General features: G+C 40.1%; 1 protein-coding gene and 1 pseudogene across 1 annotated transcript in view; one reads left to right on the forward strand and one right to left on the reverse strand.

Annotated features, from left to right (window-relative positions):
- Positions 1 to 4532: 4532 nt before the first annotated feature.
- LOC119190469 lies at positions 4533 to 10285 on the reverse strand (annotated as a pseudogene).
- Positions 10286 to 10547: 262 nt separating this feature from the next.
- LOC119190459 (dynein-1-beta heavy chain, flagellar inner arm I1 complex) overlaps positions 10548 to 16196 on the forward strand; it is a 6377-nt gene continuing 728 nt past the window's right edge. Inside the window, 12 exon segments of the mRNA XM_037442425.1 lie at positions 10548 to 10743; positions 11135 to 11563; positions 12053 to 12334; positions 12559 to 13153; positions 13597 to 13653; positions 13656 to 13800; positions 14240 to 14377; positions 14615 to 14761; positions 15227 to 15349; positions 15525 to 15619; positions 15759 to 15834; positions 15931 to 16056. Coding sequence (XP_037298322.1) covers positions 10725 to 10743; positions 11135 to 11563; positions 12053 to 12334; positions 12559 to 13153; positions 13597 to 13653; positions 13656 to 13800; positions 14240 to 14377; positions 14615 to 14761; positions 15227 to 15349; positions 15525 to 15619; positions 15759 to 15834; positions 15931 to 16056 — 2232 coding nt within the window. The 5' untranslated portion in view covers positions 10548 to 10724.

The raw sequence follows: 16196 nt of genomic DNA on the forward strand, positions 1-16196 counted from the left end.
GTGCGAACAGTGAGTACTGGCTTACCTAATTATATTAATAACTACTTTTAAATAATGTTTGCTACACAATAACTGTTATTTTACTACATTTGTATGCGGGTAAAAGTTTTTTATAAATTTAATGGATTCTGTTTAACGCCATCTGTTCTCGTTGAATAACAATTTGTTTAGAGCAAAGTTTATAACAATGCCATCTGTATTTTGTTATTGTTAACAGTAATGTTGTGTAGCAAGGAATAGAAAAAAGTTGCATGGTTGTAATTAGCGCACTTTGTAAAGTTTATAAAGCACTTTTAGTTTCAATACAAAAGCACATGTAGTAGCACTTGATATTATATTGCTTTGTAATTTAGTTGTGTTAGTAGTTTTTTTTTTATACAATTGTGGTATTTAATGTTATTAATTTTATATTAATATAACGTTAGAATTCAGTTTTAATTTTAAATGCGCCCATATAAAAATATATGATTCCCTGAAACTACAAAACTATGGTTAAGAATCTTTTCGTAATATTTTTGAAAAGTCTTTAACATTGAAGAAAACTATATTCAGTAGTGATCTATTTGATTATTTACAAGTAATATGAATATTAATAAAAGTCTCCTGGCAAAAATATGGACGCATTTGTCAATAAAGTAGTAATCGTAGACTAGTAACGCCATCTATGAATCGTGGCAACATACTAGAACCGAGTATCGTTTGCAGCGAGTCCGGCCGCCTGACGTGCCCGCTCTGCTCGGAGGCGCAACTGGAAACAACTCGACAACGACCTCTGGCGCCTGGAGCAGTGGCTGCAGTTCGCAGAGGCAACGGAAGAGTCGCGCACGGACCCGCCCGAACAGTACGACGCACTCGAAGACGCTATACAGGTACAGGATTGGAAATTGTGAAAATGCAAATCCAGTGAGCTATTTAGTCTTTATAGATGCTTCAAAAGGTCGTCTTAGCTTCGTTAATCATCTTCTGTACTAATATTTGTATTTTGATAAAATATTTCATTAAATAATCTCCCAACAATTTACTTAAAGCAGCATAAAATAAAGGAGCAGAGGTGATAGTAATTTTAAAAGAAGTTTACGATTTTTTCTATAGTGATCGTGAAATACGAATGTGTTGTTTGTTGCAGGACCACCGAGAATTCCTCCTCGATCTGGACTCGCACAAGTCGATCGTGGTGTCGCTGAACGTGGTGGGCAGCCACGTGGCGGCGCACGCGAGCAGCGCCGCCGACGCAGAGCGCGTGCGCGCGCGCCTCGCCCGCGCCAACACGCGCTGGGACCGCGCCTGCGCACGCGCGCCGAGCGGCAGCGCACGCTGCAGCACGCGCTCGTGCACAACCAACAGTTCCACGACATCGGTCTGTACTTTACAATATACCATTTAATATTAACAATCTAGTATAAATAAAGTTTTCATAATAATTGTTTAAGGAAACAAGAACTCAGATTAACATGCTTACATTATATTATATTTTCGGTGTTATTATACCAAATATAAAAAGGCAGATTAAATTAAATCTGAATTTGCCAACAGTCGTGGAGCTAGTCTCCCGCCTGGCGTCAGCCGAGCGCGGCGTGCGCGCGCGCGAGCCGTTGCGGCTGTCGCGCCCCGCCGACGAGCTGCAGCGCGACTTCCGCCGCTTCAGCGAGCTGCGCGACGAGCTGCAGCAGGCCGAGCTGCGCGTGCTTCGCGCTGCACGACGCCGCGCAGCTGCTGCGGGCCGCCGACGCGCCGCCGAACGCTGACGACATCTGCCGCAGGTACATTATAATTACATTTGCAACATCTTTACTAATATTACCGGCAGAAGTAGATTGTGTTGCGCTAATAATCTAATAATCATTTATTTGATCCGGCTGGAAAAAGTTATTTAAATTAATTTTACAACGCATTTTTGAAGCATAGATATCATATATTAAACATTTAAACTGTGTTCTATCATTGACATCCGGTTCGAAGGACCAAATTCATATATAAACTCAAGAGATTGACAAAGCAATCTGTTTGTGTGTCAGACTGGGCGAGCTGCGGCTGCGGCTGCAGTCGCTGCGTAAGCTGTCGGGCGTGTACGCGCTGAAGCTGGGCGCGGCGCTCGCGCGCAGCCCCGCGCGCCGCTCCGCGCCTGCTGCCGCCGCCGCCGCCGCCGCGCCGCAGGTAACCACACACCCGCCACACCGGGCTACTGCTTATAGTCGTACCTCTGTACTTGTAAACATCGTGGGTAGAACATATAACCCAGTTTAGATGTTACTACTTATGTAGTCAATAACGGTAATGATAAAAAAGATTGTCAATATTGGCTTTCAATTCATAAACAAAAATATATTAATTTGATGAAAATGGAATAAAATTTTATATATTTACAAAGTATTACACCCTAATATTCTTATGAATGGGTTATTTTTGAACATTGAAAACGTGAAATTCTATTTTTATATTCCAAATTTAAAAACTGTTTATCAAAAACGTTCATTGAGTTTAGTTTGCCGTTTGTACCCACGCTTGATCTGCCACAGAGCACTGTTGTTCGGCAGAGACTTCACGAGCAAGCTTATCTATTAGTACAACTAGCGACCATGACGGTAATCAGAGTCCACTGATAATTCGATTTAGAATTAATTTAGAAAATATATTACTATAGATGTAAACGGTGTGTCGAATTGCAAACACATTTTCCTTTGACATTTTTGTTTTGAGTATAAAATTACCCTCCTTTTAGAAAAAAAAATATAGAAAAATACAAATTTATAAAAATTACAAATATTTTTTATAAAACTCGTTATGCAAAAAGAAAAAATACTGTAGGTAGTATCGAATAATTAAACTAAACATTAACCTTTAGTTAAACTAAACTTTAGTTAAAGTTTGCAATCCGTCACGCCGTCTAACACCACACGTAGCCGCTTAGCACCGTATGTTGACGTATTCTTGTCTCCCTAGCTTATGGAGGAGGACGACGAACAGATCTCCACCTTGAACCTGCCTCCGCTTGACGAATCCGAGTAAGTACACTAACTGCTTAGTATCACTTAACTATAGTCTAAAATAGATTAAAAATACCTTCAAATGAATACAGAGTTGGGACTAGGTCTAGTGCTGTTAAATCAACAAACAATTGTTAGAATTTCAGGCATCTGGTAACTATAATAATAGGGATAGGTGGCGTTTCATTAAATGCTCTGTAGTTAAACTTAAATGTTTAAAGTGTTAGGACGTCTCGCAACTTCAACTATAGCGCAACCGAAAGTTAACTATGCAGGGATATCTATTTGCCTAATATTGATGTTGACGATATATCATGTTCTCTGATAGTTTTAATAATCAAGAATAATAGAATTAATTAAATATCTTTGAATGACAGTATTTTTGATTAGATGGTTAGACAATGGTAAAATTAGCTGTTTTTTAGCTGTAAACACACTAGTAGGAAATCGATTTCATTTATGACGAACAATATGGAATGCTATTTTAATTTATTGATTTTTTTGTATAATAAAAAACATTAAGCAATTGTTAATTGACCTTATTGTCCGTCAAACCAGAGCTGTAGTTAATTATTTAGCGCCTTGTGTGATTTATTTAGCGTATTCATTTTTATATTTTAAATATTTTATATTGTTTTAAAACATAAAGAAAAAATAATAGACGTCAGAATGAGTTCTCTGTATTTTTTACTTACTCTGTGTCATGTTAAGTTATTGTAAATATGTTTTTTTTTATAAAGAAGCTTTGCCTTACTTTTAAATAAATAATATTTGGCAAGCGTGAGTAGTGAGTAGAGTGCGTGTTGTGTGCAGCGCGGCGGCGAGTGAGGAGACGGAGGAGGTGGCGCTGGGGCGCGTGCAGCGCGGGCTGCGGTTCGTGTGCCGCGTCGCGCGCGCGTCGCTGCCGTTCCAGGCGCTGCTGCTGCTGCTGCTGGGCGCCGCCGCGCTGGCGCCGCCCGCGCGCGACGGCTGCGGCGGCCTGGACCTGGAGCCCGTGCTGCGCTACCCCAACGGGCCGCCGCCGCTGTGAAGCGACGCCGCCCGCCGGCCCGCCCTCTGGGCCGCCGCCGCCGCCGGCCGCGAGTGAGCGCGCGCCGGCGGACGCGACTCACATTCCACTTGTGGTGCTAGGCCCGACGCGCGCCGCATGTATATAACGATTTTGTATATTTGTTACGTTAAAAGACAAACCGCGCGGGCGCGCGTCGCCGAACGATACGCGCCGACCGACGAATATTTATAAACAAATATATTTATTGTATATGTATAGCGCTCGATGGGCAACATTCGTGCGACGGTGTCGCGCGTCGGTGTTGCCCATCGAACGAGCATAACGATGGCAATCCGTGTAATGAGATGGCGCCGCACAAAATTACGAGATGGCTTACGATAACGCATTCACGCATTGTTACTTAATTATTAGATAGTAAGGACTGTTTATAAAGTCGAAATAAAGCCTTTGCATTGATTAGCGTGCTCGTTTTATTTACATTTCACAACACTTAAACAATAAATGTCCTCACAACACTTCAACAGCTTCGTAGACACTCCACCCCTGTTCAATATTGGAAAATCTGTTTTATGAAATAAAACTTGCAAATATTACAAAATACAATATTTTATGAATTACCTCTAGACTTATACGTAAGATGTAATTCATAATAAAATGAAAATGGAGAATAATTCTAAGACTTAAAATTAATTGGGTATTTTTTATTATGTTTGCAAGTTCCCTGTACACATAAACAGACATCTTGAGCTCCTGTATTGTACTGCACGGAAGCTCCTCACGACAGGTACGGGTAGCTGGTGCGCGTGCGCAGGTTGGTACGCAGTCGGCGGCGGCGGCGCTGCAGCGAGCCCGCGCCCGCGCCCGCACATGCGTACGCGCACGCGCTCGTCACCGAGCACACTGCCGCCTCCGCGCCACTCGAGCTGGGCCGCGGCTGTAACGCCAATTGTTAGCTTGTATTTACAATCATTATAATTATCAACCATATATGCAAGGACCAACACCTAGTTATCATTACAATCATATCAATACGTCGGAAAGTCGTTCGTAGGACACCGTTACATATATTTGTGTATATTGTATTTAATTTTAATACAAGCTCGGCTAGGTGACCCCACTGTACCTGATGGTAAGTGCGGTGGAATCTAGAAAGACCGAAATCAACTAATGAGAAGTGATTATCCCTCGTCGGTCGATACAATTATGCCGGCCTGTTTAAAACCTGATGTACAAATGCGGATCCCGGACCGCGACACACTTACGTGCGTCATTGTGGCGGGCTTTACACTGATAGTCAATATCCGGACGGATACAAATATCCTAACAACAGCAAATGTAATTCTGAATAAACAAAATCGTCAATAACTTTGATTATAATCATTAAATCATTACTTATACGGTTGAAAGGCTAATCGACTTAAGGGACATTTTTTGCGACACATGCGTGTTTTAAAAATATTTAAAATCAGCACTATTTTCTATATTTTTTAAACCAGTTAAAATTTAAAAAAAAAATGGGGCTTATGTTAATTAGCATTGGAACCGTCGACTAAAAGTTTTAAATATGACACCCGTATTCACAAACAATACTATGAGGAATCACAGTGCGCCCAAATGCATAGTGTCCGCAAATTCATAGTTATCTTTGGCTTTGTTCAACTTTGTCAGACAGTTAACAGAAATAAAGTTGTATCTCAATATTAGCCATCACAGCACCTCTATCTACACACTGTGAAAGCAGTCATGCCGAAAACATTAAGAAACAGACTTATTATTGCTCCGTACTTACCTAAGTACCGTTTGTGAATAAGGTCCTTAAACTGTCTAGTTATAACTGTAGCACTGTTAATAATTATAGAATGTAACTCATTACCCGGAGTATCCTTTCTATAGGCGGTAGTGTCCCGATGATGTTTCCTCTCCCCTCCCCGTTGCAGTCCCCTTGAAGCACCGCGTCCCGTGCACTCGTGCGCAGCAGTTGCGTCAACACCAGTATCACGATCTTAAATTAAAGAAACTACCTCAGGACCTCACTTAGGCCGCAGTCAAGATGCCTTTGTACAATCGTTAACACTAAAACAAAATCGACGGTCCCTACGTAAAGTATCGAATCTACAAAATTGCATTTTGTAAATTCAATACTTTGTCTACGGATCGTCGATATTTAAACGTTCCTTATTAAAATGAACTGAATTTATTTAAGACAATAAGTATCGAAGTGCTTATCACCATGGTAATTAACACTAAACAAGCGATGTATATTCGACGGTCCTTACGTAAAGTATTGAATCTGTATAATGCTATTGTGCAGATTCGATACTATACGTAGGAACCGTCGAATTATAACATTAAATATATGGAAATCGATAAGTGTATCGCTTGGATATGCCATTTGCCGTATTCTATTGACATTAACGATTGTATAAGTCATCTTGGCTACGGCTAATATAGTCAATTCGGACCGCGAGTGCACCAAGAATTTCTAAAATCACAAACGCGTACTTGAAAGAACAAGACGAGCAAGTTGAAGCACTGCAGAGCTAGTAGCGCTCTGGTGAGCGGCGCGCGGATCGCCTCCACACACCCGCGCGTGTGCACCGACGCCGCGAGCAGTGGCGAACCCTCCGACCACGCGTCGCGCCATGACCACTGGGGGAAAGAATTATGGGCTAATATCATGAGACTTACCCGCCTTCACAATAACCATTACAAATTTTCTAAGCCAGGATCAGCAGTGGTACGCATTTTATGACACCTCATTTTATAACTCCGTGAGTCTCAAGGAACTCTAATTTGTATTAATCCCGCAACGAAATTAATCAAATAGAAGGATGTCGCGTTCCGGCCTCCGTGTTGAGCCTGTGTATATCTGAAGCAGACCGGCATAATTTTGTTAAGTAGCGAGGGATACTCAATCAATCGATACTCTATCTGGACCGTACTCCACTTACCATCAACATTTGCTTCTTCTTCCAATGAATCAATTATAGACCTTCAGATAAGATCGTTATAGATTAAACTTAAGCTATTGAAAATTCCTTTAAGTTCCACCTGCTGTAATGGATCGTGATAGCAAGGAGCCAACACTCGAGGAGTGCAGCACGAATAGGGAGACACCGGCGGGAGGATCTTGCCGTCAGCACCGGCTAGTCTACAAACAACATTACAATCAGTAACAATTTCTTACTCAAAAATACTTAGATAGATATTTTTCGACCACCTTAAACGTTAGTTTGTTCATAATTGAACTATGTTTGTCGTAATTCCTCGTATGTAAAATATGAATGCGAACGGTAAGATAAATGTTAAAACTAACAGAGTCTGTATTACAGGCCTCTGCAATATTTTTTTTCTGCTCAGTATCAGCCCGAAGTCTAAAATTAGTACCGGATATGGCGATAGACTCGCCTCCTATCACATCATGGGACGGAACACACTTGGCGAAAAGTGTTGCCCTAGTTGCGCCTCTGCATACCCCTTCGGGGATAAAATGCGTGATTATATGTGTTTGTGTGTGCAATATTTATTGTACGTAGAATATATATTTCTCGCGTAAGTGATTTCAAAACATCTTTACACAATATAGTACCAACTTCATGACAAGTTTGGAGTTTTTGTTGAGGAAGTCCATGTTGATCCAGGGTATCTCATGCCAGTCGCTCGGCTTCTCGACGCCACAGCAGCTTAATTCCACCTAGTAGAGTCAAGGATAGCATAATAAGCTTTGGAATCTAAAAACAATCCACATATCTTCGGACTAGATTAGTTAGTAATTTTTACGGGAGACGTATTGGGTTTATTTTTGAGATCAGTGAATATTTTTACCCATATACAGTAGTATCACAACTCAGAATTATGAATGACAAAGTTCGTAATATCTCAACCAATACATTATTATTGTGAAGAGATCATCCACTGATGCTATTTTATACATCGCTACGATGGAACGAGGCCTCTGAGAAAATAATATTTCCGATGTTGAAGCTGTAATAATGGTTAAAAAAGTGAATAAGAATTGTTAACTTCTAAAATGACTAGGTACTATGATCGTAAGTACTTAGGTAATCCACAAAAGACCTGCATGGTATCCATCAGCTGTTTCCAAGATGGCTCTGTAAGGTATTGTGATATCCCAATCCGAAGAGATGACGACAGTTCCTTCATTAGCGCCTATAAATTGAGGTATTGGTTTATTGAAATACGAATAATCTAATTATATATCGTAATAAGAAATATTCTGTCTTATTAACTTAAACTTAAAATATCAAATCTATACTAATATATAAAGCTTAAGAGTTTGTTTGTTTGTTTGAACGCGCTAATCTCAGAAAGTACTAAGCCATTCTGTTTTTTTTTTCACTAATAAGAAGCGATATTACTCCTGAGAGCTATAGGCTACTTTTATGCCAGAAATATATTTATCCCGGAACAATATTTCCTCGCGGGCGGAACCGCAGACATCAGCTCATCAAAATCTTTAAATTTTGCTGATCATAATAAGAACATCGCCGTTAGCAAAACCTCAGCTCTCACCTTCAAAGTTGACCGACAAGCGGCGTACACGAGCAAGCCATTAGCTGCGACCAAAAGTCCCTGAGAGCATCCACACCTTGGTGGAGCTGGTAGCGCGCGACCAGTACGGACACCGCAGCAGGATGGTTAGCAACCGGAGACCGCTCGTGTAATGGAGCTTCATGCAGTAAGCTTGCAGGAGAATCAGCCCGTATAGCAGATATACTGTCACCTGTGTAAATAAGAGAGAACAATACGCATACCTACTTTATTTGTTATATGACATTAGTGAAGGTTAATATTTTAAAACCTCCTCCCATTTTGGCTATACTTCGTCCTATATATTTTGCAAAACTTCTCGTGTTTTAAAATGAATGAATCGGGATCCGATGAAACATCTCCCTGATCACATTAGGTACAATGGGATAGAAAACCATGTCACTTCCACTATGTCCATCCTTGTTCTTCTCGGGCGGTATACATCCATCACCAACGTGAGTAGTTTAATAAAAAATAAAAAAAATACATGTACTAAAAAAATAAGAGACAACAAACCTTCACAGGTTCAAAAACGATACTCTAAACAAACAATAGAATTTCCAACGGCCGCTAAGAACCTTATGTATCTGTTTGAGTAGCAGCATGACCCTGAGCGAGGAGTTGTAGCAGAAGATGACCATGCACAGCGACACGATGAGCTGCGCGATCAGCAGCGCCCGCAGCACGCCCGCCAGCCGCGCGCGCCCCTCCTTACTGAACGTGAACACCGCCCACGCCATGCATGATGCCGCTGCATGCTAGCTGCGTCTGGACAAAACTGTTGTGTGAACTCCCAAGATTATTGAAGTAGCCAACTAAGAGTCGTTTTCAATAAATGATCCCATCTTCATCATCAATTCAATTTCCAAAATGAACCAAATTTGTAAGCATGACAAAAAACTTGTTCTGATTGGGCCATTTTTGAGATAGATCGAAAGAACCGATTGGAGATCATTTATTGAAAATGGCGGTAAGATAACCTGTGTATGGTAGCTGTCTCTGGAAGAAATGCCGTGTTGTGGACTCAACAAATTATTAAAGAAGGCTTTCTACATTATACCTCATTTAGACTATTAACAAATAATCCAGGCATGAATATAAGTATAAATATGAATTATGAGAACGAATACACCCGAATAAGTTGTTTACGCGCCCGTGTTCGTGACTACTCGCCTGTAGTATACAAGTTAGGGGTAAGGATTGTAAAAAGGATTTGAATATAATACAGGCTATATTGGCTAGGTAGGTTGCTATGCGACTGTGTTACTTATCTACCAAATTCAATCTACCACTTTGTCTATATCCGCCTGCTAACAATGATGCACAACACGCTCTTGTTGTTTTAAGTTATTGGAGGCAGTGTAATTCGTAAGCATTACGGAACTTCTAGTGATAAAACAGTGTAATTTTAATAATTATTATAGTTACATGTTACCAAGTTTGTTCTGCAGTGAATTTAGGAATATAAAAAGAAGCAGTCTAAAATATAATTTGCTTTAACATGTATAAAGTATCCAGATTCACTACCTGTGTTTGTTTTTCATTAAAATTCGCGCTGCTTGTTTTCATAAATGTAGTCATCAGTCAATAATGACAATGACTTTACTCATATTTTGATTATATTTTTCTGAAATTGATTAAAACTCTTCAATGTAATAATATACCAACTCTTTGGTAGAAGCTTTATCGATAAGACAAAATTTGTTCTAATTCAATTGACCAACATTTTATTAAATTTTCAACATTTAATTTTCGTAACATAAGACGCACAGTGCTGGTTAAAGATTAACTGTACGTATCTAGACATTTATCTATTTTTTAGGCTGGTTAGATACAAATGTGTGTTTGAAACCTAGCAACGTGAGAATATACTAACAGTGTCTCACATATACTTTATTGTTTACTAATATAAATTTATAACTGGCCAGCTAAGAAGAAAATTTAAAAATACGACATTGGCGGGACATGGAATACGAATTTTAAAATAGAAAACGTTTTGTTTCGTGTATTTCATTCTGAAATTGCCGATTGTCTGATAAAGTTTTAATTATTTCAATAATTTGAATAAAATAATTTAATATTAGAGTTATTTCTCTAGTGATTAGTGTCTGGTGACGTCACCATGGAGGACGACATTGTACGACGACATAAAGTAACTTGGAGTGATGATTTGAGTCATGACTCAGGAGGAGAGAGGTAAGCTTCTTTATATTATGTGGAGAGCAACGACTTCTTATAAACGAATACGTATTACGAATAGCCTAATTAAATTTAGAATAAAAAATGTATGGAAGATACTGAAAAATATCGATACTTCTATAGTTATGCCAGTTTTTTTGCGTGCCCTAGTAGAAGACTTTGCTACGTCGAAATGTACTATTTATTGGTAAAGGTAAAAAATATATAATTTTCAATCCCCTGGGATACAAATTTATCCACGTAATTTTTACTAGCAGCATCAAGTTAATCTAATATTTGTTTGTGTCCAAAAATATTGGTTGGACTGGTCCGCATTTGATTTTTCAACACGCTAAATAACGCATGGCATAACGACAATCATTATTTAATTCCAAGTAACATTTTCTAGAACGGGAACGTCTCGCGCAACTCGAAAAAGAGCTAGCAGAGACCCCAATCAAGCCATCGTACGAACCTGAAGAGTTGCAGAAGCTGGTCTCCTACATCATGAAAATTACCACGCTATACGACCTTCGCGAGGAGGATTGGACTGAAGATGTAAAGGCGGGCATCGAGGAATGGCTGCAAGAGCCCAGGGCGCTCATCCTCTGTATATATTTTAAAGGAGACAAGCTGAAAGCAGCCAGCGATATCCCGTTGTCGCCTGTATATGATTTGACTTACTTTATAAGAGAGCCTGACTTTGTATTCAAGGCAGACACGTTTCACGATGAAATTATATTCGGCACGTTCGTTGATTCTGTGGAGGCGAACATGATACAGCTGTTGGAGAATGTTTACGCGCCGTACTTCTTTGGGATAACTACGTGGCCTGAAAGTAAGTTTTATTTATATTACCGTTTTCATTGCGTTAGGGTCATGGTTACCCAGGAACTAGATATATCAGACTGGATTCATATATGAGACAACACAGAGCTCATTTCGTACACGCTTTTGGGAATCTCATTGAAAGCTTCGCTGCAGTATTACATCGGTGGTATTGCAGTATATAGCTGAATGGGAAGCCCATTGTTGGTGCAATAATTGCTTGTTATGTAGAATTTTGAGTTTTTAATTTTTTATCTTTGTTCCAACAATAAACTTCTTTCTTTCTTTTTTCCTCTTCTTTCTTTACTTGCAATTGTGTCTCTTAGTGAAGGTTGTCAGGGTAGATCATATTATAACATATTATAGTAGTAAAAAAAAATCAAAATGTTCCTGCGATATATTTAAGGGGTCTAATAATCTTTAAAACGGGGAGGCTACTATATTAACAAACTGAACAAATTTGACGATGAAGACGTGGTCTTTTCTAAAATGCTTTCAGGTGTCAAAAGTGAGTTTTGCTCTCACATACACACATTCCTAGCCAAGCTAACGGACATGTATTATAAAATGCTGGGGCTGACAGTCCTCTACATACCCAGGGAGGGTCAGCAGTTGACCTTTGAGCAGGCCAGCAGCGACCGGGAGCTGGTGAAGAGGCTCGAGGGGGTCGTGGTCTACTGGACACATCAGATCAAGTCGTGCCTGGAGGATACGGCGTTTGTCGCGTCCCAGAAGGAATTGTTGTGCCCGAGCGATGAGTATGACTTTTGGATTTACAGACGTGAGTATATATTTTTAGAAAGGATTAAAAGAGCGAACGATTTTTTTTAATTCAGAGTGACAATTATCAATTAGTTTGGTATTACTATTGTATATCTTAGATCATAGATGTCGGAGATATATTTGAGTGAAACAACCTTTGTTTTTCATATTGTTATCTGGGCTTATTGTTAGAATCTCCCTCCTAAAACATCTACTCTGACCTTAACGTTATTATATTCACAGATGAAAATCTAAACGCTCTACTTTACCAACTGAAGAACCCAGCAGTGAGGCACATAAAAAAGATTCTAGTGACAACTCACTCGACGTTTATCCACCAGTTCCAATCTCTTTGCGAGGAGATAGTCCAAAGGATCACTGAAGCTACGTCGAACATTGAATTCTTGCAAGTGATCAAGCAGCCGTGTGCCATCCTCGAATGCGTGGTCGATCCTGACGAGATCTCCAAGCACATCCCTCAGATCATCAACCTCTTCAGATTTATTTGGATGGAGTCACCATATTACAACTCGGAGACTCGAATCACGAATTTGTTCAAAGCCCTGAGCAACCAGATCATAATTTTATGCAGAAATTATATAAAGTTAGATGAATTGTTTGAAGGAGAGACGAAGAAGGCGCTTGGAGAGTTCAGCAAGTGTATCGATTGTTGTAAGAAGTACAGGGAGATATACGACACGATGGCCGAGGCTCATAACGACGTGAAGCCTAATAGCTGGGAGTTGGATACTGGCAGTATCTTCAATTACATCGACTCGTTCGTGCAACGTTGCTTCGACATGATGGATGTTTGTAATTGCATGATTATATTTGGCAGGTAGGTATTTATCTTTTAAATACTATCCCCTTATTAATAGACGTTTTTATCTAAGGACGAAGTAAAGCTGTGATAACAAGTCTGTTTCTCAGTGCTGACGGCATGGCAGCCTTCGTAGTGCGTAGCCATAGGGCCTTTTGTATAATATTGTTATATGTCCATATTAACCAATCACAACGGCTTGTTATCACAGCTAAAGTTGTGGAGTAAACTCCGTCCTTAGGTAAAAACCGTCTATGAATAAGGGGGTACGTTCTTGTTCTGTTTTCTTTACTTTCTCTCATGATTCTCGTATAAAGTGCTTTGTGTTGCCTCACGGTCAAAGTACCTAGATCAATTGCTACGTTGCTTCTCCGTCCAAAATCTTCAGTTCTAACATTCCTTCATATAGGGTTTTGGATTATTGTAGCCCAATGCAGCAATTTTACGAGTGTGTGATTCAGAATCGACGAGTTAGAGACGACGAACAAGCCGATGTTCGGCGGCGCGCGGCGCAACAGTTCGAGGCGAAGTGCGAGCAGATCGAGCACATGTTCCACGACGCGCTCGCCGGCGTCACGCACGTGGCCGCCTCCATCCTGGACGTGCAGGCGCCCGCCTGGTACGACCACATCCTGCAGTTCCGGGCCGTCATCAAGGATATCGAGGTAGGCACCACGACTGTGATATGTATGATGGTCGGCAAACATCTTGAGCACGCTACCGCGTATTGCCGCCCGTAGGTGGTGGCATACATTCCACCACGAGGTAGTGTGCTGAAGTTGTTTGCTGACTATTAGTGGTCTGTTAGCCCTTTAAGATGTTTGCATGTAAAATTACCAGTTTCTTCTATTATCAATTATTCGATGGAGGCAGGGTTCTAGATATGAGGTATGTGGTCTCCTGTAATTGAAGAGGCACGTCATATTGTTAATTGTAAAAATGTTACGACATTGTTTTTATTATATGCCGTGTATCCTTCGTTGGAGGTCTTTAAATAAATAAATGACATACCAGTTATGTGATAGCCATGTCTAATTTCAAAATAACTCTTTAAAAACAAATATATCATCAACCATTAATAATAAATGCAATATGTTGTTATAGACGATTATCGAAAACCTCGTGGAGTCCGTGTTTGAAGGAGTCAACCACGTTGAAGAAGCAGTCGTTGCTTTGTTCTCTTTAAATAACTACTCTAAGCGAAAGAACTTACGACGCATATTTAAACGGAAAACTGCTGAGGTCAGTAATATAAACAGACACCTGCTCTGAGTCTAAAAAATTATGACCACGATAAGCATTATCAAGGTCTTTTGCGTACACTATAAAATCCTTAAACAATAGGAGAAAATGTTATCCGTTAACCGTTTTGCTTTCAGTTATTTTAAGAATTTTCTTCTATTCTTATTTTTACATCTTTTTTTTATATATATGCCTCCAATTAAGAGTTTTAAATAAACAAGATAAAATCTTCACTAGGTGTGGGCCATGTTTAGCGATGAGGTGCAAGACGCGAAGAAGGACATGGTCTCGAACCGCAGCCAGTACCCCGCGGACCTGCCTTCCTTCGCCGGCAGAGCTGCCGTGCTGAGGATGAGGAAGAATCGCCTCGTTTATCTGAAGAAGGTATAGCTTCATACACTTTTGAAAAAGAAAGTCTGAAAGAAAGCGAGAAAAAATATTTGAAACTGACATAAGTAGATGTAATGTAGGTACAGTAAAGAAAAACAGTTAAAGTAATAACTTAAATCTTTTTATTCTAACGCAGCTTTAATTCAGTTATTTGCTGGCATAAAGCCACCGCTCACCTGTCTTGATGTCATGGAAATCAAAATCCTAATCTTATTTTATTCCAAATATTATGTCAACCACAAAGAGACGTTACATTGCTAATTGTTAGAATTATAACGACTGCCGGCGCACATGCTGAAAAAGCCGGTATTATGGCTCATTCCTCCAGTAAAGCAAGATCCCTAATTCTGGCAACTATCAAGAGATGAGACATGTCCCTCTAATTAATTATTTTATCTGCACTACACAAAGCATCAGGTCCAGATGCAGTAGTCACAGCCAGAATAATAACGCTCCCAGGTGATGACGGATGCGTCGGTGTGGCTGATGCCGTGCAGCAACTCCGAGGACGTGATCATGCACGTGAACAGGCTGATGAGCGCCATCGAGCTCGCCATAAGGGAGCTCTGGATCTCGTGGACGGTAACCTGAATTATTAGTGATGATTCTGTAAAGCAGATTTTGATGTAATGGGGTAATGTCACTGCACGATAGACTTTTAGTCAGTTGGTACTGCAAGGTAGGTAGGTTAGCCATTAGCTAGAAACTTAACTACATACTTTGAATTACCTTCATCCTTATAATTCTCCCTTTTTAGCACAATCTGGACGAGAAATGCGGCGCTGGATTAAACAGGACCCTGATGCGCAAGAGTACGGAAAACCCTGGCCTGCTGGAGTGTAACATCGATGTGTGAGTATTCATAGAATAGGTAAGTGATAGTGCTGTTGTGTCAGTAATTTTCTCCATTTATTTCCAAACTGCTGTATGTAGGTACAGCTGGTTGGATTACGTGCAACGAATTGTTATTTTTATAAATTTTTCCCTTCAGCAACATTCTGGACCTCTGTAAAGAAGCAGCTCATTGGGAGAATCTGGGACAAGACATACCGATCCACGCTTATCAGGTATTGTACAATCTACATCTTAAAAACTAGCTAGTAAGTATAGTAATTAGTCACATGAAAAATGTGACACACTGTATCTTAAATAATGTTGGCTAGGTGTTTTCGAAAAGCAAAACCATATACTACGTGTATGAGAGCGTATTGGCCGTGGTGAAGGGATACAACAAGATCCTGGACTCGCTCTCCGATGAAGAGAGAATGCTGTTTAGACCTCTGACTTCTGTAAGTAAAATACTTCACTTATACAAATATGTAGGGATGTAAAGATAAGGGAATAGCAAATTTTGAATGCGTGTATTTTGTGATTGGAGCTTTTGTCCTGTACGAGGTATGTCTAAACTGACAATCCAGCGCCTCATAGA

The sequence above is a fragment of the Manduca sexta genome, chromosome 24 (genome assembly GCF_014839805.1).
Source record: "Manduca sexta isolate Smith_Timp_Sample1 chromosome 24, JHU_Msex_v1.0, whole genome shotgun sequence".
Classification (NCBI taxonomy): Eukaryota; Metazoa; Arthropoda; class Insecta; order Lepidoptera; family Sphingidae; genus Manduca; species Manduca sexta.